The sequence below is a fragment of the Nilaparvata lugens genome, chromosome 7 (genome assembly GCF_014356525.2).
Source record: "Nilaparvata lugens isolate BPH chromosome 7, ASM1435652v1, whole genome shotgun sequence".
Lineage (NCBI taxonomy): Eukaryota > Metazoa > Arthropoda > Insecta > Hemiptera > Delphacidae > Nilaparvata > Nilaparvata lugens.
This window is the reverse complement of record NC_052510.1, coordinates 17,156,478-17,181,254: the sequence shown is the minus strand read 5'-3', so window position 1 is coordinate 17,181,254 and position 24,777 is coordinate 17,156,478. Positions and strand designations below refer to the sequence as shown.

General features: G+C 35.8%; 2 protein-coding genes across 2 annotated transcripts in view; one reads left to right on the top strand and one right to left on the bottom strand.

Moving 5' to 3' along the window:
* The window catches only part of LOC120352289 (CAAX prenyl protease 1 homolog), a 23,835-nt gene extending 5,866 nt beyond the window's left edge, over positions 1 to 17,969 (bottom strand). Inside the window, exons 1-5 of the mRNA XM_039432207.1 lie at positions 17,700 to 17,969; positions 16,171 to 16,317; positions 15,224 to 15,424; positions 13,932 to 14,226; positions 1,008 to 1,246 (exon numbers count right to left, since the gene is read on the bottom strand). Of these exons, the coding sequence (XP_039288141.1) occupies positions 1,008 to 1,246; positions 13,932 to 14,226; positions 15,224 to 15,424; positions 16,171 to 16,317; positions 17,700 to 17,786 (969 nt within the window). The 5' untranslated portion in view covers positions 17,787 to 17,969. The remainder of the gene's footprint in view (positions 1 to 1,007; positions 1,247 to 13,931; positions 14,227 to 15,223; positions 15,425 to 16,170; positions 16,318 to 17,699) is intronic.
* Positions 17,915 to 24,777, top strand: LOC111051824 (iron-sulfur cluster assembly scaffold protein IscU). Its single transcript, XM_022338386.2, has 4 exons — positions 17,915 to 18,438; positions 20,357 to 20,581; positions 22,582 to 22,660; positions 24,500 to 24,777. The coding sequence occupies exons 1-4, from the start codon at positions 18,346 to 18,348 to the stop codon at positions 24,592 to 24,594; spliced, it is 492 nt and encodes a 163-aa protein (XP_022194078.1). The 5' UTR covers positions 17,915 to 18,345; the 3' UTR covers positions 24,595 to 24,777.

The window sequence follows — 24,777 nt, the reverse complement described above, 5'->3', positions numbered from 1 at the left end:
CGAATTTAAACAGATTAAAAGCCAGGCCTCGAGGGCCCTGAATTAACGTGTTTGTTGTCTAAATTTGTTAAAATGCATTAGTTTTCATCGCGGGATAAATTGAAGTATTTCAATTATTTGTAGTGAATGTGTAATTTTTATTGAAAATATTAGTGAGAACATCCTAGTGTAGTGAAAATTCTAATATAGAGATAAATATATAATTTGAACGATCGTGAGTGCCATTATATTTTCTAGCTCATGCTAAAACCCCTTGAATGGCCGAGTCCATATTTTTATAAAGTTATAATAGTAAAATTACCTTAGTGAACAGTTACCTTTGAGTTCCAGACGAAGAGTTAGCAAAGTTTTAAAGATAGTTTTCTCGGCTTATAGAATATGCAATGGAATGTTTTCGATTATTTGTTGTTGAAATTCTAGTAGTTTAAATTATTAAGTAAATTTCGAAATTGAATAGAATGCAAATGTTGTTGTCCCATGACTCAACCATTAAGTATTTACATCTCTCTTCTATCCCCATCTGGGGGCGGTTACAAGGTAATAAATCATAATGCAGAGTAGGTAAGAAATCGATAGTTTTGAGTGAAAAGAAAACAGTAATTAGTAAGGAATGAAAATAAACTATTTCTGAATATTGATAATTCACAACTAATCAGATACAAAACAAAATCTATACTCATTATTTCATTTGAAATTCCTATTAATTCTAATTCAATTTGTAATTCCTATTTTGGATTGTAATTTTTGATCAAATACATAAGTAATGATACTAATACTGGATGGATTTATCCTATCCTATCAAATACACGCATGTATTTTTTTTCTAACACTAGTCATAGCTCATCTTTCACATAAATCATACAATCAATCATACATTCTTATGCCCGGTCTACACGACAACGATATCTGCGCAAACCTGGTTTAGTCATTATTATCATACATTCCTCAGTCATAACTCATCCTTTACATATCATACAATTAATGAAGATGCTATCAATACAGTTTACCTGCATGATTATGATATTCTTGATCATGTGGTTGAGCTTCCAGTGGCCCAACTCGTGACCCAACACAGCCAGAACCTCTTCATTGTCGCAGCCCTTCTTGTCCTCTTCCTTCGTCTCCTTGTCCTTTGATTTATCATTGGTTGGTGTGTAATCTTTCAGCAAAGTGTCGAACAGCACAATCCGCTTGTTCTTGAAGAAACCGTAGAAGTAAGCATTGCTGTGTATCGATCTCTTTGAACCTGAAAAAATGGAGAGAAGGAAGGATAAAGAAAAAGTTGAACTTTATGAATTTATTAACAAGAATAAAGTAATCGAAAGTAAATAATCAACTAGATATGGTTCACTTATTTTACTTCTTATTCATGAACATGAGGAGGTAAATTTCTTGTATCTTTCTATGATGTAATTCACAGATAGAGAAAATGAACATATCTACAAGAGGTACATTTATCTCTTTCAATTATATAAGTATAACAAGTTGACCGACGTCTTCCAATAATTCTGCTAGTAACCAAAGTTGAATGATAAAATTAGAATTTATATCGTTTTAATTGGATTTTTTGATTAAATTCATATTAGAGTTTCCAATTAAAGATAGACTAAATAAATAGAACTGAAACTTCTGCTAGATACTGCAAATATTGACCGAAGAACTAAATAACTGAAGAATATTCGTCGAGTGAAATTGTCCCAAAAACTTGTGGGTTGTTGTGAGAGGATTCTGCTTCTTCAAAAAAAGGTGATTCGCATCATTACATTCTCACCATACCTGGAACATTGCCGGCCATTGTTCAAAGAACTGCGGATCCTCACAGTCTTCAGTCAGTACCTGCTTACCTTGTTAGTGTTTCTAAAATAACAGCTACATAAATTTCAAGTGAGAGGCCAGGTTCATGAGTATTTTACTAGAAGACGTGATGGTATAGACCTGCCACAATTGCGATTGGCCAGATCACACACCAGTTTCCCAATTCGCACCCTCAAAATATTCAACAGGCTCCCATTGTGTGTTCGTGAATTGGAAGATAAACAATTTAAAAATGTGCTTCGAGATAACCTTCTCAAACGTCCACTCTATTCCTTGGGTGAAGAGAAGATCACTCGTTTTATTTTTCTCTTTGACATGCCATCTCGATAGTTTTGTAAATTTTATGAACGTTTATGTTTTAATTTCTATGACGAAATCTATCCAGTGTAAAGACTGGTCAAGGATTGAATGAAAATTGAATTGAATTGAATTGAACTTTGCCCAGACCGGGAATCGACCCGGTACCTCCCAGTTGATAAACGAGCGGCTTTATTCCCCTTTTCCTACCACCCAACTGCCTCACTATTATGATGTTAGCCATTTTGGCCAGGATGAAAGATTTACTACATTAAATAATAATAATAATAATAATAATAATAATTTTATTAATGGAGACAACAGGATAAACCCATTTTGCCTCCTTCACACAATACAATATTTTCAACACATTATACAATTGGAATACAAGAAGATAAAAAATGAAGAAATATACAATTAATATGAAAGAATACAAATAATCATTGAAGTAATTGTAAACAATAATAATTGATTATAAGAATAATTATTAAACAAAATAGAATCAAGTAATAATAAAAAGAGAAAAAAAGAAGAAGAAAGAATGAAGAGAGAAAGGATGTCTGTGTAAAACCAAGAATGAATAATCAAATTAATAATAATAGAAATTTTATAAAATCAATCACAAAAAGACAGATCACATGCTACCCAACCAAGTTATATGAGATCTTACGGAATTTGGAGGGGGAGAACCAGAAGACGTCTAAGTGCTCCGAACAATGATTAAAGATTCTCTGAGCTCTATTTAGAGGAGAGTTATAATGACTTACGGTTCTAGAGCGCGCTATATGAAATGAAAAACCAGAACGGCGAGCAATGGTATTTACATATATATTAATTTTTGATAGCAAATGGGATGAATCAATTTTATTATTTAGTAAATTATAAAGGAAAATAAGTGATTTGACATCGCGTCTTACTTTCAAAGAAGTAAAATCGAACTCATTTCTAAGTGAATTGGAAGGATAATCAAAAGGACAAAAGATATTATGTTTTCTGTAATAAATGCATCTCAAAAATTTGTTCTGTAAACGTTCCAGTAGATAAATCTGTTCATTATAATATGGATTCCAAATTTCACATGCATATTCTAACAGGCTTCTCACAATTGACTTATATAGAAGTATCAAAGGCTCTACATCACTGAAGGGCGAGCAAGTCCTCAAGATGAATCCCATCTGCTGATTGGCTCTATTAACTGTGTACTCAACATGTGAGTTGAAAGAGAGGTCATAGCTAAATACCACCCCCAGGTCCTTGAACAATTCCACCCTTTCCAAAGGGATACCACTTATAGAATATATATTATTGTGAGGAGCGGATTGCCGGGTGAGACTCATGAATTTGCATTTATCTACATTATTTTTAACCCATTTGAATCACACCATCTGGACATATGATCAATATCTCTCTGCAAATTGTAGTAATCATTTAGATCCTTAATTTCTTTAAACAACTTTACATCATCTGCATACATGAGACAGGAAGAGCTGTTGATAACAGATGGAAGGTCATTAATGAATAAAATAAAGAGGAGTGGTCCCAGATTAGAGCCTTGAGGTACGCCTGATGGGCACTGAAAATATTTTGAATTGAAATGATGAATTTTTACATATTGAATCCTCGCCTCAAGATAACTCTGAATAAGATGAACTAAATTTTTACTGAATCCCAGTACTTCGAGTTTTCTAATCAGAAGTCTGTGATTTATGGTATCAAATGCCTTAGATAAGTCTGTGTAGATAACATCAGTACGCCCCCCACGATCCAAAGTCTGTGACACTTCATTACTGAATATCATGAGATTGGATACAGTGGAGCGACCAGGCAAAAATCCATGCTGTTCTGATGATATAATCTTCTTACTCTGTTCATAAATTATGGAATGAAGAATTTTTTCAAAAACTTTCGAAAAGCAATTTAAGATTGATATAGGTCTGTAATTTTTTATATTATTTCTATTTCCACTTTTAAAAACAGGAGTAACCCTCGCAATTTTCCATTTCGATGGAAATTTACCCGACCTAAGAGCTAAATTGAAAATGTATTCTAATGGCTTCAGCAGCACTGCAGCACAGCCTTTTACAATATAAGTGGGGATTGCATCAGGACCCTCAGAGCAGCCCGACCTCAGCCCATTGATGGCAGATAGGATATCATCACAAGAAACCATGCCAACGCTCCCATCTAGAAATGAGCACCCAGACATCTCCGGAAACTCCATCCGTGCATCAGGCGCGTCAGCCCCATAAACAGATTGAAAATACCTGGAAAACCCATCTACAATATCAGCCCCACAGTAGGACTCACCGTCTAGTGTCATGGTCGACTCTACAAAAGAAGTTTTCCTTTTCGAATTAACATATTTCCAGAAGTTTTTTACGTCATATCGCAAGCTATTCTGAATTCTATTGAGGTACGCCTGATGAGACAATGCAATTCTATTTTTTAGAGATGCTCTTAATGATTTAAATAGATCATCGTGATAAGGTGAAGTTCTTCTCTTTCTTGAGCATTTATTTTTAATTTTCAAATCAGATATAATATCAGACGTAAACCAAGGAGGATACTTATTGTTTGGAAATTTCATTTTCCTCCTTGGAATAAATTTTTCAAAATTATGGTCGAGTACTTCATAAAACCTATTAACTGCAGAGTCAACATCATCACAACTCAAAACGGAGTCCCAACTGCAGTCACGGAGACCACAATAGAGGCCAAGAAAGTCCCCCTTGCAAAAGTCATAACTAAACTCGGGTGATCGGTTAGAGTCGAGCTCTGACGTCATCACTGAGTATGAGGCTTCCACACACAACGCAGGATGGTGACCATCTTCAGGGAGAAGTGGATCATCGCTTTTCATAACTTTAACTGGGAAATTACTCAACACAATATCCAAAGTTCTATCAAGCTCATTTTGCACAGAATTATAAGATATTAAATCATAAAATGACATGAAGCTATTAAGGATTTTTGCTTTAGTTGATCCAGAAAACAGATTATAAGTATTAGAGATAATTTCAGGCAAATTAAAATCTCCAATTATCATTAAATTACTACTAAGTAATCCATTAAGAGATTCAATATAGTCACAGTAAGTAAGAAAAGTATTTGATGTTGTAGATGGTGGCAAATAAACAGCTGATATATGATAAAACGTTGAGTTCAATTTCAGTTTAATTCCTACTGAATCAAAACAATTTCCATTATTCTCGCAAAGCTCACTACAAAGCTCAGACTGCAATGATTTTCTCACTGCGATTAGCACTCCACCTCCCCTCTGACGACCATCACCCCCTCCCCTATCACTCCGATAGACAGTGTAGCGATCATCAAAAATTTCACAACTGAGTATGCCGCTATGCAGCCAGGTCTCAGTCAAAACTATCAAATCATAATTAGCAATCAAAAGAGATTCATAAAGATTTAAGGTCTTAGTACGAAGTCCCCTGACATTCTGGTAGTACACAGACAAACAAGAAATGCATGACATAGGATGAATAAAAATAAATAAATAAATAAATGGGTATTGATACCCCAGAAAAAGACTAAGATAAAAATGAAAGATAAATATATTATAAGTATGATATTATTACAGCCATCCTCAGCCGCAAAAATTATATTAGATAGAAAATAAAACGGACATTTGAAAAACTCTTTGATCGTTCGTGGATGTAAGTTAAATTTAACTTGATAAACATGATTCTATCCATTCACAGAAAACGAAAGATTTACTTCCAATCCAACCGGCAGCTTATCTGCCGATAAGAATATCGGAATACGGTACAGTTCTATAACAATTATTTTGTACAACTCATAAGATAGAAGGAATATCAAACAGAAAAGTATTGAGAGTTGATTATTCAGAAAGTGAAATATACTCATATAAGCATAGTATATAAAATCTCATTTAGCAAAAATATGTTTTCTATACATCCTTATTCGTATTGAAAAAAAAAAGTGTAATAATCCACATAACAATGTAGATAGATTTGACTCGAGAGAGAAAAAACACAACTCATTAATCACATCCCTATAAATAAAATCTGGCACGGTACAAAATGATCAAAGCTGATTATGTAGAAAAAAAAACAGAAATATTGATAAAACTATAAAAAGTAATTTTAAAAAATAAATAATGAAATTTAATCAAATAAAAAGCGAAGGAAAAGAAACGTGAAAAGAATTAAGAATCTACACATTTCCGATAACACATCCGGTGAATTATAAAGTTCATTATGATACCTCATTCAGCAAGAATATGTTTTCTATGCATCCTTTATTGTATTGAGAAAAAAAAGAGTACTGATAGAGATAATAATATAACAATATAATGAGATTCCACTTGAGTGAGAAAACATTTAACCCAACTCATTAATCACATCCCTTTATATAAAATATGAAACAAAACAAATCATAGCTCAATACAATAAATACATAGCTCAATGTGAAAAAAACAAACCTAGATATAGCTATAAAAAGTAATTCAGAATAAAAAATGAATAATGAAATTCCGTGAGAAAAATTAAGATTCCAAACATTTTCGACAGCACATCCAACATATCATAAAGTTCACTATAATAAACAATAAATGAGCACTTCATAAAAATAATCTAAAATCAGATCACTCTAAAATGAGTAAGATTGAATAATAAAAGTAACCTCACACTGTATTTTAAGCTTTAACAGTAAATAAACAATTGAAATAAAAGTAACCGTCACTAATGAAATGGTTTGAGAAAGAGAGAGAAGAGCAAAAAATAACAAACATTTATCAGTATGAAGTAAGAAATTAAGTGAACAAAAATTTTGAGAGAAACAACCACAGTAAGAGTAATCTAGCATTGAGCAGTGATAGGTACAGCTTTGAGGTCCTCCTCTGAATTAATAGAAAAAATACGTCCATCAGGTACTACTCTGATTTTTATTGAACCGGATTTATCCACCCAAACATACTTGTATTGAAATTGTCTCTGGAGATTCCTAGCTTCAGCAAAGAGCTTTCTACGTTGAGCAGTTAATGATAGATTTATATAAATTTGTCGTTGCTCACCTTGCAGTCCAATATGTCTTGTAGAAAGACCCTTTACCACTTTCCGACCCTGTAATATTGCATGCGTGTCAGTACGCCTCACAAATTTGGCAATGATAGGTGGCGTCGCTTTGCGTGGTCCCCTCACTGGCAGCCGGTGACAGGCGTCGATCGCATCAGCTGTAACATGCATGCCGACGGCCTCACATGTTTTCACCACCAGACCGATTATATCTTCGTCAGGAGCCGAAGGAATACCGTGAAGCTCAACAGTATTACGACGTCCATACTGTTCTAAATCGTCCAGCTTCATTGTCACAACACTCAACTTCTTCCTGAGTGTCCCATTTTCAGCCTGCAATGATTCAATGATTTTTTGCTGATTCTTTATCAACTCCTCCTGCTTGGCCAACATCGCTGAGCTGGAATCGAGTTTTCCATGACAAGAATTGAGTGATTCTTGAAGTTTATTCTGACCTGCCAGAATCTCCTCTTTGAATTTATTCAAAACACTATCTAACGAATCCGCAGGATTATTAGTAGTAGTCCCAGAGGAAACCGAATTTAAATTTTCACAGGTGTTAGGTCTACGCTAGAGCAACGCTGTTTACGAAAATTTGCTAAACACTTTCTGCACCTCCACGAACTGTTTGTCAGCATATCAATCTCTACAGCACTCAAATCTTTGTCCACTTCTCCACGAATACATTTACTATGGAAGAGAGACTTACATTCAACACATGCAAGCTTGTCCCTATCGGATCTTTCGACCAGCAAGTTACAAACCGCACAAGCACTCATTTTCACGGTATTGTAAAATAAACAATAAAATGAGAAACGACCAAATAAACAATACACTACAATAATTCATTGCCCGTAAATTTAATTTAAATCAGTTTCAAATACGGCTGAAGATGACTCGCTCAACTAATTCATTAACAGAAAATAGCAGGCTAAATCAGATAAAGACGAGCACAATATTTCGAGCGTCTGACTTCGTCGAGAGCCAACTGATAACTGTAATACTTAAACTTAAGATAACTGTAACTTAAAATGTAATATAAAAAAGCACAGGCTTGTTTCTAAATAATTGGACATTGGAGATTTGCTTGGATTGTACAGAAATACTTGAATATTATCTTAGATACTTCATAAGCTTTATGAAGTAAGTATTAAACAAGTCTCAATGTGGCTGGAATTTTCAATACAATTATTGTCAATTGCCAATCTTTTTTACGAAAAGTGAAAATTCATTATTAATTTTTATATCAAATATTGGAATCACTGAGTTAGTTGAAAACTATTCATGGAGGATTATTGTAGTCCTCATGAGGTGTGGCATTTATTGAAAAATACATCTTCACAATAAAACTTGAATGTGCGTGTTTGTAATTAAATCTCGAGATGCGTACAGACTTATGTGCCACGAACACGCACAGTTCACTTTTCACCAGCTGATGCTACTCGTAGTTCTGTGATAAACAGTAGACCTCACGCAGTTATAAACCACAGTCTTCTCTGTCCATACCATACAGTCCATCAGAGTGAATTCTGTTCTGCCGTGTCGGCGAGATATCTGTATGGATACGACTAAAGCCTAGTTATACGATGACAATTGGCGAGACAATTGTCATAAGGCAGTTGACCGGCATGAAATTATTGTCTTCGTATAAACACTTCAGGCCAATTGTTTTGCCAACTGTCCCGAAATTCAACTGTCTCCGGGAGTAAACTGAGGACAACAGGCTGGGCCCAGCGAGCCCCCCCACCACTCGGAATCTTAATTGTCGCGCCATTCGGCGCCGTATGAACGGTGTAGGCCAGTGCGCTGTCTTGTTTTTGGCCAGTTCAGTCAAAACATTTCATTGTGTGAGACGTTTTCTAGGTTAGGTTAGACGTCTTTTAAAGTTCCAAGGAAAATGACACCTAAATGGGGGGACGATAAGAATATATTAAACATCTTGAGCTTTATAAAGATCAAAGATGTTTATGGGATCAGAGAAATGAATTGTATAAGGATTTTTTTTTTAGCGTATGGCAGTATACACAACACATTTATGATCACAAAATTCGAAAAAAAAAGAAAACAATAGAAAATTCATATATAAAACGAATGAAAATATCTTAGTCACTTTTGACCTGGAAATTAGAGGCATGCTTCCAGGGTATTTAAGTAGGCTATTGATGCTGGTTTAGCCACCAGGAAATCTTCATGTGCACCCGTGTATGCTGATCTGGGACACTCCTCCACTATGTGTCTCACAGTCTGGACTGCTCCACACTCACAGAAAGGGGAGTCAGCCTTCCCCCACTTATGCATCAGATAGGCACATCTACCATGATGAGTTCGTACCCTATTCAATGCCGACCATGTTTTACGAGGCAAATCGAAGCCTGGTGGCCTTTTGGCCACAAATGGGATGTCAATGTTCTGCTTTGCTGACCACGCTTGTTGCCAGGCCTCAGTTAAACGGAAACCTGAATCTAAGGCTGTAATTGCCGTCCTAACCGGTGGCTTACGAGATTGCAGACGGCTCTGATTGGCATCTTGTATATCCTCATGTATTGGCAGGCTTCGATTTTCCTGTATCTTCTTGTACTCTCTAGTGAGGGCATTCATGCGTCGAAGATTTGGGGGTGGGATGTGACTCAACACCGGGAGCCATTCCACAGGGGTAGATTTCAGAACACCACCTATCATTCTCATTGAGTTATTTAGCTGAACATCAACCCTATGAACATGAGAGCTATTCATCCAGACTGGAGCACAGTACTCAGCAGCTGAAAAGACAAGGCTTAGGGCTGTAGAGCGTAATGTAGATGCTGAAGCTCCCCATGATGTCCGCAAAGTTTTTGCATAATATTGTTTCGGGTTTTTAGTTTTTCTGCTGTCTTTGTTAGGTGCTCTTTGAATGAAAGTGTCCTATCAAGTATCACGCCCAAATATTTTGGAACCTTATTGTGTTTAAGGCTTCTATTCTCGAATTGAATTCTTAGCTCTCTGTTAGCTTCTCTATTGTTCAGATGGAAGCATGCAACTTCTGTTTTGCTGGCATTTGGTTGGAGACGCCATCTTCGAAAGTACCTACCCATCTCTCTCAAGTCATCTGTAAGAATTTTCTCTGACTCTTCAAATGATTTACACTGTGTTGATAATGCCCAGTCATCAGCATAGCCATGTTTTCTAGACAAGGTTTCTGGCATGTCAGCAATATACAGACTGAACAAGAGAGGGGCAAGAACTGAGCCCTGAGGCAGACCATTCTTAAGTTTTCTTTGTGAGCTTATATCAGATCCAATGATGACTTTGAAAGTTCTATCACTCAGCATATTATTCACAAGACGAGCTGTTATTTTACACTTGATCACTTTTAGGAGCTTATAGATCATACCTTCTCTCCAAACAGTGTCATAAGCTGCTGATAGATCGATAAAGGCAGCAGATGTTTTCAGTTTCTTCTGGAAACCAGCTTCAATGCATGTTGTAAGTGATAGAACTTGATCAACACAGCTCCTGTTTGGTCTGAACCCAGCCTGCTCAACAGGTATGATTTCAAATATTTTCTGGCATACTCTATTATAGATTAGCCTCTCCAGTAGTTTATACACCACCGACAGTAATGCAATTGGTCTATAGTTTTTTGCTGAGTTTGCTGGTTTTCCTGGTTTCAAAATTGCTATAATCTTTGACTGCCTCAGCTCTTTGGGTACATTGCCAGTTTGCATAACATCAGTGAAGAATTTAGCCAGCCATACCTTTGCATATTTTCCACATTTAACCAGAAATTCTTGGTTTACACTATCAAATCCTGGTGCTTTTCCAGAAGCTACATGCTTAAGAGCTGATGCGATTTCTTCTGGGGTGAAAGGTAGACTGAATTCACTCTCTGTTGCCTGTCTCTTAAGTTGGCTCAGCTCATGTTTTATTTTGGTCGAGTGTTCTCTGTCCACTTGTGCTCTGGATGTTTCCACTATGTGAGATGCTATTGTGTTTGCAGAGACACCTGCTTTTTGTCTTTCCATGGGTGCTCCACTGCCCAATTTCCTTAGAAGAGCCCATGCTTGTCGACTTGAGGTTTGGAAGTTCATGTTCTCAACCACATTCATCCATTTATGTTTTCTTGCCTCATCAAGACTATGAAGGAGTTCATCTGCGACCTCTTGCTCACCCGTCTCCAAGAAGGTTTGATAAAGTTCATCACTATTCTGGGACCAGCCTGGAATATATTCTCTGCGATATCCTCTTGGGATGCACTTTTTAGCTGTACTAATGACTGCCCCAACAAATCGTTTATAATTTTTACTTAGAGGAGGTATCCAACCCAGGCATTTATCAAGTTCTTTTGAGTACCTTTCCCAGTCAGCTTTTTGGAAGTTCCATCTTGGATGTGGTGTGGAAGTCACAAGTGGGACCTGGTGACCTATTTCTATGATAACTGGACGATGCTGACTGTGTGGAAAGTCAGAGAGAACTCGTCTGGTGATTGGAAGTGGTTGGCCCTTGTTATCACATGAGGAAAAGCATAGATCTGGATTGTATTCCTGCCTCCAAGCTGCAGATTTAAATGTGAACCGATCTTTCGCATCAAACACAAGATTAAGATTTCCACTTTCAGCCCATTCCACCACAGCTTCACCATTTGCATTGCAGTCCCTATACTTCCACTGTTCATGGTGACTATTGAAATCCCCTAAATAAACTGCAGGGTGAGGCTGAATTGGGATCACTGCAGTTGGCCATGGGGTGTTAGGTGGTTTGTAGATGTTAGTCACTGTGATATTTCCTATCTTGACTACAACAGCATTGATGTCATTGTCTGTTGAGGTGGAGATTAGGGTGGCATTGTCTATATTGCATCTCACATAGGTTGCAACTCCATATACATTATGATATGTAGCGCCAAGTAGGTCATAGCCAGGTACAGTACCTCTTCTTTTCAGCTGATCTTCAGAGCTACAGTGTGTCTCCTGAATGGCAACCAGGTCAATGTTGTCTTGTCTCAAACGCTTTGAAAGATATTGACTTTTAGAATAGCTTATACTCTCTACATTCAAATGGCAAATCCGGACTGAAGGCCCAAGATTTCTTGTCTGGTAGTCCTTAAAAGGACTTTTGAGTTTGAAATTGGTATGTGATTTCAAATTTGTAGTGTTGTGTTGTGTTTGGTCAGGAGAACTAAAGTTTGTCTGACCGCCAGCTAGTGCTAGTCCATTTAGCATTATCCAAGGTGCACCATGTGGGGGCGGACTAGCGTTACACATACTTTTTGCAGTGAAAATTTCGTTTTATTGATGCATCATTGCCAACATCCAACAAATACCAAAACCCTCAAATTATGGATATCCCAATGGCAGCTGTTATTGCCAGTCCACTTTGGCGTGGGTATTCACCCATTAATAGAAACAATTTTCGAAGAGAAAAAGGTATTGGTCAGGGAAAACCAGATAGGATAGAAAAAGGATATAGTACGTGATCAGTAAGCATGCCACCCACCAACTACGCACTCAAGAGAATGGCACAAAGCTAAGTCAGTGGAAAGGTGCCATTCTAGAAATTGAAAGCTCCAGAGCATAAAGAAGAAGAAGAAGAGGGGTGGGAAGCAAGGGCTCTGGAGAGGCTGTCTGCAGCAGCACTAGGCTACTGGGCGATGGGATCGCCAACCCCTACGCCTACTGTATAAGGATAAGAATGCGCGACAAACTGCACTCGAGGCAATTGCCGAAGCCATGAACGTTCATGGCTTCGGTGCAGCTGAAGTGAAAGCTGAAATAAAATCGTTTCGCGGTACATTTAATATTCAAATGACCAAACTCAAAAAAATTCCTTGCATAGCTGGTTTAACATTCGTTTCAAGTCCTCACGGGACACAACAGACGACGAGCATTCGGCCATGTTTTCAACTGTCGTGGCAATAGTTAGCCCCGTAGAAACATCTTCTCGCACAGCTGGACTGGCCTTGGACAATTGGTAACCACGTGATGTCAATAATTGTCCTCGGACAATTGTCTCGCCAATTGTTATCGTATAACTGTTTGGTGTAATTGGCTTTATGACTGTTTGGGTTGGTGTATCGACAATGCTAATAATCTGTTGTGAACAACTACTATCATCAAAAGCTAACCGAGTTTAAAGTAGCGAAAGGTCGGGAGAAAATACGACAATACTTTGAGTTATCAATTGCATGCGTCATTGCATGCAATTAATAATCCACTCGACAGCTGATTTATGATGAATAATTCCATAGTCTTACTTTTACGGTACGGTAATATTGTCATCTGAAGGGGACTCCTTTTCCTTATATATTATCCTTAAAATGCAAAACTTCAAAAAACCTTGTATTTATATACGTCGACGCACAATTGAAAAAGGAACATACCTGTCAAATTTCATGAAAATCTATTGCTGCGTTTCGCCGTAAATTCGGAACATATAACCATACAAACATTTGAAGATATAAACATAAATACATAAAGATAAATGCAAAACCGTCGCCTTGAATCTTAGACCTCACTTCGCTCGGTCAACTATATGCGTATTTTACTGTTTCTGTACAAAAACAGAAATGGTATCAGCTGGTGAAAAGTGAAATGCGCATAAGTCTGTAAGCATCAGTTTATAATAATTATTTATTGTTAGATGGAAAAGAACGAAAAATAATAATAAATTTAGTAGTCATTTATCACAAAACTTGATTTAGATGCAAACTGCTGGTAAAGTGACAAAATACGACGGTTTCATTGGAATTAGTTTTGCAAAAGTGTTTCAATGTGAATTGTTGATAAAACTGACCTTCAACGACATAAAGCTTGTAGAGGGGAAAGTGAATGCTGGCGGCCAGCTGTTCGATTCTGGTCTTGAGCTCGCCGTCGGGCAGAGGCGTGTACTTGTCGAAGAGCGGCGCGATGTAATCGGGGTAGATGGTGAGCAGGAACAGAGTGGCCAGAATTGCAAACAGCCACAGGTAGATGAAGAAGTAGTCTCCGCCCACTTTCACAATCCACACTATGCCGCAGGTCAACGGCAACACTATCAGGTGAGTCACTATGTAGCCTTTGATCTTGTCCTTGATGAAGAAGCCCATAGTCTGCAATTAAGATTTTTTTTAAAAATTGAATATTAACGGTTGATTGTCTAATGACCATGTTAATGAAATGAGCCAATCACTATTGAAATTTCAAATTAAGCATATCATAGTAATTTTTTATAAAGGATGTCCCTCGAAAGTGTAGCAGCCGAAGACCATAGATCATGTGATTTGCAAGAAAAAATGTCCAGTAAAGTTTTCTTATATCGATTTTAGTTTTCGAAATATAAATATTTTTCGATATTTTTGAAAAAGTCAATAACTGGAAAACTAACAAGAAATGTCATTTTTTGTTAGTTTTCTAGTTGACCACTTAAAGTTGGAAAAAGGACATTCGTTGAGACCAAAGCCAAATTTCAAACAGTTTGAACGCTCATAAAAATCAAAAACGTCTAAAGAACAAATCAACGATAAATCTGTATACTGTACTATTTTGGAAACTAAACCAAAGTCGATATAAGAAAACCTTACAGGACATTTTTTGATAGTATTCTAGTTATTGATAACGTTTCCAAAAATATCGATATATGTCGAAAACTAAGGTCAATATAAGAAAATTTCACTGAAAATGTTTGTTGCAAATTTCATGTAGCCTACAATCTATGGTCTGCGGCTTTTACACCTTTCGTGGCATACTCTGTAGCCTATAATGTTGATACTTTAGATGGGCATGTTACATAACTTACTATAGTTGGCTAAATGGTAGTAGGTTATAGTAGAGTTGTATTACATTATAATTTAGGTAATGAGGCTGTAGGCTATTTCTTGTCTTTGGAAAAATAAAAGTGGAGATAATTTGATCTTATTTTGAACATTAAGGTCCAAATTCGGGAGAGTAACTTGATACTGAAGGGTAAGTCGGTTTTTCCTGTCTCAACATCACACACTTTAATGATAACTGCTTACTGTACAAATGAGTTAATAAATGTGAATAATTTTTCAGGATTCACCAATACAGTAGGACAATTAAGATCAGAAAGTGATGGTAGTCACTCACTTGTTTGTTGAATCCATGCTTTTCTTCCAGAAAGAAAATATCGTAGATGTTGAAAGGTATCGACATGATGAAATTGAAAGTATTCATAATGAGTATGAAGGCAGCACTTTGCAGAATTTCTCCTTTCTCGAGATTCATAGAGGTCAACATAGAACCACTAAGAACCCAGAAGTAGAAGAGACCATCCAGCATTAGGAGTCCCTGAAAAATAACGAAAAATTCTTGAATATTCTACCGACATTTGCAGGATAAAGTTCAACATTAATAAAATTAAAATAAATAATATACAACAAGCTCAAGAATAACCCAAGTTTATACAATAGGCTACTTATAGTTTTTCTTAGTAATAACTTGATTGATACTGGAGCATTTGAGCATGATATTATCTTCTTCTTTTTTCGGTATTACAGCTCAGAGTGAGCTTTAGCCAAATCAACTATCTGCCTCCACACCAAATAGGCACCTGTCTTAGCTGTTTCCAACTTCTGACCATCACATATCCGTCTACGATTAATTGGCCTTCTTCCCTCCAATATCTACACTTATACATTTTTGGGCATTCTCTTCTCAGTCATTCTTTCTAGATGCCCAATCCATTGTAGCCTATGGGATTTGATAAGGCGTACAATGTCTCTAACCTGGAGAATATAGTTTATTTCGCGGTTTGACCTCTGCCTCCATTCACCTATTCCATTAATGCCTCCATAGATTCTTATTACAACCTTTCTTTCAAATATTCTGAGCTTAAATGCATCATAGTTTGTGATACTCCAGGTTTCCGCCCCATATGTTACTATTGAGCATAATATAGATAACTGCAAAAGGAACTGATTCATACGTAGACCATTGATAATCTCATACTATGGGCTACCTAATATAATATTATTTCTCGGATAATCAACTTTTAAATGTTCTTATAAAATATGAAGAACCAGGTTTCAACTTACCGTTGTTGTCACTCCTCCGATCACCTCTTTCACCATTGAAAAGTTATTACGGTCCAACCCATAGACTCTGGCTTTTTCAAAAGTTTCCTTGTTTACTATTTCCTTTAGTTCACTTGGAACTTCGACTGACTTTTTGTAGATTCGTCTCTGAAAACAATAAAAAGGTTGATAAAGAATACTCAACGTTCCTAACAGGTTCCTCAGCAGTCGAAGGACTACCCTTTGGTCTGTAAGAAATGGGAATAAATAAACCTAAGTTTTTTCTTTCAACTTGAGTTGAAAGTTCTTTTATTTCTCTTTCATCTTTTTCAAGTCAGGTTATTAAATAATCGAAATTCACCAATCTACCATAGAACGAGACTGTGGACTTCATCAAACAAAACACTTTTCACGATGGAAGTGGATAAATAATAATAATAATATCGAGTGACCAATCCAGCATTCAGAATTCTGATGGAAGTGAATGATTAAAACGCAGTCAACGGTGTCGGCCTCTGACTTGTAGCAGTACAGTTGGTATACGCACCGTATCTACAATTCAGCCGAACAAATTTCTATTAGCAGTTCCATAACATAACATGAAGATTTATTGTATAGTGAGGGTAAGATTACATTGGATTCGTAAGTGCTGATAATGCATGAGCCGAGAAAATCTGGGAAGAGCTATTGAAACACGTTGTAACTTGTCTGTAGCTGCTCACACTGAAAGCAACCAGCAAGTGCCAGCGTTCAGAGTGAGTCTTCCAATAGCTCTTTCCAGATTTTGTTATGCACTTGCACATATACTTACGCATCGAATGTGATAATACCCTTAGGGTGTGATCATATTGAATGTGCACGTCAGATCATTGTTTTGTTTTTTTTTTTTGGTTGGTTTCTATGGTTGCAGATTTGACGCCTAGTGAGATCGCACTCCCCGAGCCAAAAAGCAAAATTTAGAAAGACCGAAAGAGCCATACAAACAAGTGTCGTGCATGCAGCTGCTTGCACTAAACGCAACCAATACATGCTTGCGTACAGTGTGAGTCTATCCTATATTGCTATTTCTATGACTTGTTTCTCATAACCAAGCTTGCACTTGCACATATACGCATTCAATGTGATCAAACACTCAGGCAAAAATGTAGGCTATAAACCTGAAAATATCATCAATAGACTGATTGTTACATAACCTATATCTTTATAATCCATCAATGTGTAAGTTATTTAAACAATCGTTATGTCTTTTGTTTTGCTTACATAAAAACACTTTTTTAATTGTGGTAAATTAAGTTTTAGTAAACTTTGTTTATACAGTCATGATCTGTAGTATGTAATTGACGAATTGAATGAAATATTTATTCTCTCCCAGTCATCAAACTACACACGATTTTAATGCTCGTAATGTACCCCAAAGACCAATAATACTGCAATTCTAGTTTCTGTAAACCTTCATCAATTTATTAAATATTGTTAATGAATACTTATTTTTATTATAACATTTCAATTTTTAGAAACATGGAAGGATAACGAGTAAGATTATAACATACCTGACGAAGGGACAAATAAAGACCCCATATCGTTTCCATCCACATGAAGATGATTATTCCATAAAATATAGTGTGTTCTGTTACCATTTTGAAAAATTATTGGGTCACCGGTTTGAATTGATTTTTTTTTCACTGTCCAAGACAATAAAACCGTGTCTAACCTTACTGTAATTTCAACAGTAGGCTATTACATTTTTCAACGCACTTTCCGTTTACGAAAGACGATCACGAAATGAAATAAAAAGTGATGATGATGACGATAATCATATTATTCTGCGCCAGCGCGATTTCTGTTGAGCATAGACAATAATAGTTATAGAGGGGAAATTATTTAGTAATTAATATTAGCCAATGTTGATTTTAGCTAGTTTTAAAGTTTTTGAGTCAAAAATACCTAATTATAATATTAAAACATATTGATGTAAAGAGTATCATCATTCGATAATACATGATAATTATTACAAAATAAATTAAAAATGGAATTAGCATTAATAGAACCGATTTGTGAGGCAGTCGCAGATTCTAACCTTACTTCTTTCAATTTTCATTATTGGAAGTGAAGGTGATTGAGGATATTGTGTTTACATTGTTACACAACATATACTAATAAGAAAATTTATCGTTATTTTTATTTAATTCAACAAGAATGGCTCTTCTACGAGCTGTCACACGCAATATATCAGAGAATTTGCTTGCTGCTCGTTCAGCGAGTGTTCCTGCTTTATCTTATCATGAAAAAGTAAGTTTATTCTTTTTGATGTCTAATCTTAAAATTTTATTAAAATCAACCACAGTTTTCAATCAAAACTTTTATTAGGTTGACAAGTATTTTCCCCAAAATAGTTATTGAATTTTGTACTATTATTCTTTTCATCTTAGTATATACTTTTATTAATTAACTTATTTGCAAACTTGTAAGCTATAATGATCAAAACATCCACTTGACAAGTAACAACCTTGAAAACAGACACAATCTTTTTAGAAAACAAAGCTTTTATAAATTTAATGTAATCTTTCTCACTTTAAACAGATTTAGTCAGTTCAGTTCACAATGTTATAACTTTTGCTGTTATTTTTTGATGTCATATGGAAATATTAATTACATCTAAAATATAAGTTGTATAACGTCTGTCAAGTGTAAGATAACTGCGCCCTCTAAAAAAATAAAGGTAGTCATTCTATTCTATTCTCTTGAAAAGTGCTCTTGAGACGTATGTCTTCTTTGGGTTATTTAAACAGCTATTCCTGTTCAGAAGCATCAATTTGCAAACTAATACTGCAAATCATGGTCGCTCCCCATGAGTGACCATGCATCCTGAAAACTAGCGTGAAACAAATTCAGCGCGCAAGACGCCCATATTGTTGGTGTCTAATTAAACTAAGCAATTCCTAAGCGGCGTCTTGAGACGCGTGATTAGAGCCGTCGCGGCTAGAGCACATTAACTATAAATTTATTAGATTCGATGACTGATTGTGTTTTTTTTTTTTTGTATGAACATTACGGCGACAGATGAATATTAAAAGTGTTTGCTTTAAACAATTTATTTCTAATGAATCATCGAATCTAATAAATTCATAGATAATGTGCTCTAGCTGTAATGGCTCTAACTTCTTACCACGCGTCTCAAGACCCCTGCTTATAATTACGCGTCTCGTAACGCCGCTAAGGAATTGCACCTAGAGACGAAACTCTAACCAGTTGAACTCTCCTCCTACCGTACATATTAACAATCGAGTTTTTTGAACTCAATATTGTTGCCAAGCTGTGTGATATTTTATTATAAATATATTTGTAGGTCTACCTGTGATTATAATTAGCATCAGACAAAACTACGATGTGTTGGGGAATTGATAGATTCGTAACACATTTTTTAATTTATAATGATTTGCTTATTCAGATGTGAAACTATCAGTCGATCACCAGCAGAATGATTCAGTAATATCTATCTATTTATTACTAACAATCGCAGGGTAGATTTTTTTAAAATATCAACCAATATGGCTGTATATAGCGTGTTTTATATGATTCTGCAGCCCAACTTACACTTTCAGTCCCAGGACATCCGGTTTAGCACAGTCTCAGACTTTTTTGCAATTTTTTCCAAAGTTAATATCAGAATGATGAATGAGAAGATGCACATTCCCAAGTGCACTTCGAGTCCTTCCACTTTATGATAAATTAGTGTTTTTGTTGTTTTTTACTTTTATTGTGACAATGACGCCATCGATCCTACAAGTGTGGATGGTGGATGAAGAAGAAGGTATAAGCTACATTGGAAAGGCCAATAATAATATATTATTATATCTAGCTCTTGAGTATATCAGACTTCTAAACATTTTTTTCTTTGTACCAGACTCCTAAACGTTTTTTGATAGTCTGGATAATTTTATTCCGACATAATAGCATGTCAATCATATCTTTACCCAAAACTCTTGTTTAGGGAGTTGGAGTGAGATGAAGCTGAAAAATTGTGTTGTGTTTGAAACATCTGATATTGCCTACATGGGAACCTATGTACCGTACGTGGCAACCAGCTCAGTCAGTATCAATAAAATATTGCGTAGCCATAATTTGAATTCTGAATTCCTAACTAAAAATTCATATTTCTTGTTAGGGTATGCAATATTCATTTATGTTTTAATGTTTTAATTTGTAGGTAATCGATCACTTTGAAAACCCAAGAAATGTTGGCTCGTTGAACAAGACCGACAAAAATGTTGGAACAGGACTTGTTGGAGCTCCGGCATGTGGAGACGTCATGAAGCTGCAGATCAAGGTCGATGATGATGGAACCATCATTGATGCCAAATTCAAGACATTTGGATGTGGAAGTGCTATTGCATCGAGTTCTCTGGCTACTGAGTGGGTCAAGGGCAAGAATGTAAGTATTCTACATTCCATAAACTAAGTTATAATTGTCATTCTCTAGATATAAAATAATAATAATAAACTCTTTTGCCTAAAAAAACTATGTAGGCTATACAAATGATAATAAATAACTTACTTACTCCTTAGCTCTACAGGTCGCTACAACCCTTGGCCTCCATCACAAAGCCTCTCCATCTCTCCCGATCCAGTGCCTGCCTTTTCCAGCTTCAAACTCCAAGCGTTCTGAAATCCCGCTCCACGTCATCTGTCCATCTATTCCTTGGCCTTCCTCTTCTTCTTCTATTATATATTATTTCCCTCCATATACATTTGGCAATCCTTTCATCACCCATTCTCAGCAAGTGCCCCATCCACCTAATTCTGCCAGCTTTAATAAATCGGACGATGTCTTCACTCCCCAGGAAGTGCTCGATTTCGCTATTTTTTCTCCTTCTCCAAATTCCATTTTCGTAAACAGGGCTCACTATCCTCCTAATAACCTTTCTTTCAAAGATTCGAAGCCATTCTATGTCCCCAGCTGTGAGTACCCAAGTCTCGGAGCCATAACACACTACAGGCCTGACTAATGCCTTATATAATTTCATTTTCTAGCTTTGGACAATAGTCGAGACTTGAATAATTTTAAACTAGCATAGAACGACCTGTTACCTGTCATGATTCGATTACTTATCTGAGCTGTGACTCTCCCACTACTCGCCACAAGCGTTCCTAGGTATACAAAGTCGTCCACCTGCTGAAATGTGTAGTGCCCAATTTTCATGTTGCTAGCACACCCTCTTACCACTGCTGGTGACACTCGTAAATACTTTGTTTTGGCCTCATTTATCTTCAGCCCCATTTGCTCACCATTATTTACCAATAACGTGAAGGCTTCTCTTTCAGTGCTTGCACAGTTCTTGCTATTATGACCAGATCATCTGCGTATCCACAAACCAGCCACAATCGATTGAGCGACAGAGCATCTCCCTGTCTTTCCCCGTACTTCACATGGAAACGTCTTTCAACAGTCTTGAAATGATAATAAATAATCTAGACTAATAATAAAATAATAATACTTATTATATACATTTCACTTCAATGACAATGATTATTACTCTCATGTAAGGAAAGCTTCCCTGTACGCATGGAGGAGTTGCTTCAAAGCTGCGAAAATTTCATATAAATAAAAAAAATCAATTTGATTATTTTAGAAATGAAATCAAGCTCTTGCTAAAAATTTATCAAAATATTTAGCCTATGATGTATTTTTACTAGTCAATATGCATAATATAAATATAGAATCAGTATAGCCTAAATAGAAATAAAAATCCCAGTACCCTTTTTTAATTATTCTATCACAATAGAATCAGTAAATACTTAAGGTACCTCAAGTTCATGGGCGGAATAAGCGTTATAAAAAATAAATAATCTCTAATAAGCGTTATTTATTAGTTGTAGTCAATTCCAGGTGGGTATCAGACTACCCAGGGACGGGGCACATCATAAAAACACAAACCGAACCTTCTGGTAAAACAAATAATAAAGAAGGCACTTTTGTCGATCTTGGAACAACCTAATAAGTTACTTCTACTTGAAAATTCATTCTTCTATTAAGATTTTTTTAATAATTTCCTTGTATCTAAAATTCAGTTTTTCTTGTGTAAATTCACAATAATTCCAAAACTTGAAATGACTGTACGATGACATGACGTTCATAATTCTCTTGTCTGATCATGAGCTCTTACTAAAGAAAAACTTAATGAAACACAAGAGATAAAATTGAAGATTTAAAATGTCAAGAGTATAGAAGAGGAAATATAATAATTTCTTTTACTCATTCAATTGCAATAAAGTTATGAAAAATAAAAAATACCGAATATAAAACAATTCATCAGCAAGAGCACTTCTTATTACTTACTACGTATTATGATTGATGTTGTATTATGTTTTTTGAGATCGTCATCTTTTTTCTATGTTATAAATGTCTAAAACTCATGATTTTCTTATTTTCAGATTGATGAAGCATTGAAATTGAAGAACACAGACATTGCTAAGGAACTATCTCTTCCACCAGTGAAGCTGCATTGCTCAAGTAAGAATAATATATCCCCCAAGTCAGTTTTCAAGTTTATTTATTGTTAAACTTTGAATCTCGTGACATTTACTGAAAAAGTAAGAACAGGTTGACTTGTACTTTGCGGGATACTGGTATTGGAAATCTTGTCGATTTGAAAGATGGTTTTATATAATTTTGAACTGATTCCAACTACTTGTACATACGACATTGAAAAGGTGCCATAATTCACAACATAATCATGCTATAAAAATAAGTTAATAATAATATTAAGGTCAGCAGAATATTTTGTTAATTGATCTTAGCTGGGTAGGTGATAAGTTGGAAAAATTCTAAATTTATTGAGCATGTGTAAAATCGACAATAGACAATTTGAAAGCGACGGTCGAATGGATCAACGTTTTTGAACTGTTTCTTATAATTTTTCTAATTTATTGGAATCGACATTCGCAAATTCTGTCTCTGCTCCCATTTGCAGTGTGCTATTTACAAAAACATTAAATAAACAAACGATATACTTTTGCCATCGTAAAATGCATAGTTTCCCTTAGATGCTTGAACAAACAGTGAGAAAATGTTAATAATTTGAGAAACTGTGTAATTATTCTTCTAAATGATGAATGTAAACTATAATTTTTGAATTCGGTGTAGTTATTGTTCACTAACCTTTTTTGTTGTAAACAATATATTTTCACGTCGTTATTAAGAATATGCAAATCATTAATATTTTATTAAACTGATGGATTGATTATGTTGATGAACGTCGCAGAAAATATTGTTAATTATTTATCATCATATGAATCATTCATATTGAATGAACCTGTTGAGCAAATACCGTATTATTCATGTTGCCCATTAACAGTGTTTTGAATGTAGTAGTAGTTCTTTGATGTTAATGAAACCTAACAAAAACATATTATCATTTTTGTTTCTGTCCGTAATGTGAACCATATTGGATGGTCACAGATAGAAGTCATTAACAATAAAAGAAAAACATGCACTCAAGGCAAGAGCATGCATCAAGTAAAATACCGCTCCAAAGCAGCACTCTCACAACTGATAAACTCATTCAGCGCATAAAATAGCTGATCCTCAAGGAACAGCCTCAACTTTCTCCTCAGGCTTGCCAGTGGCAGAGTCCCCTCTGTAATGGGTAGCTTGTTGATGATCTTTCCCACGATATAAGCCGAACTAACCTGCGTTCTCCCAAGCCTGCAATACGCGAAGTCGTGCCTATTCCTATTTCGGGTATTATGCCCATGAACATCACCCCTTGTAGACAGGACACCCACCTCCCCAACTGCCCCAATCACAGACCTGGAAATGAAGAGGCCAACCACAGTCAAAATACGCTGCCTAACAAAGAGTGGCCTACAAAGGGCTAGGTATCCAACACCACACAGAATTCTCACAGTCTTTTTTGTAGCAGCAAGACCGCCCTCACCTCAGCAGCTGCACCCCAGAGTGTGATGCCATAATTATGACATCACACTGTAGAAGAACGCATATGCCTCAGGAACACAGCTCTTCACACTCCTCAGAAGAAGCAGGACTCTGTTTAACCTGCAGTAGATACTCTGTATATGCTTCCTCCAAGAAAGTTTCCTATCAAGATGGAAGCCCAAGAGCTTTACAGGAGGGAATTCGTAATGAAGCCCATTTCTAAGACTGAAGACAATTAATTGCATGTGTCTTTATTTATCATATCTGTATGACTGCAGCATATTTTGACAAATAATTTATATAAAAGATATCATTTTCGCCAGTTATCAGCAGACGCAGTTTAAAATTGAAACTTGATAAGATTCCCTTAATCATTAATTATTTGAAAATGTTGAATTTGTTATATTTTTTCAGTGCTGGCGGAGGATGCTATCAAAGCAGCTCTTTCAGACTACAGGATCAAGCAGAATGAGGCTAAAAAGGCAAAGGCTGAGTCAGAGAATAAGTAATCATAATGGTTTGTCGCACTATAATGTAGTAGTACTATAATATGTACTACAATATTAAAATCATGAGAATTGGCGAGCTCCGACGATGCTTGCCTTAGTTGAAAAAAACACTATTTGTATACATAAAAATGCTATAATCATTTGCAAATTTAATTGTTTGAATAAAATTATTTTTCGTTGAAA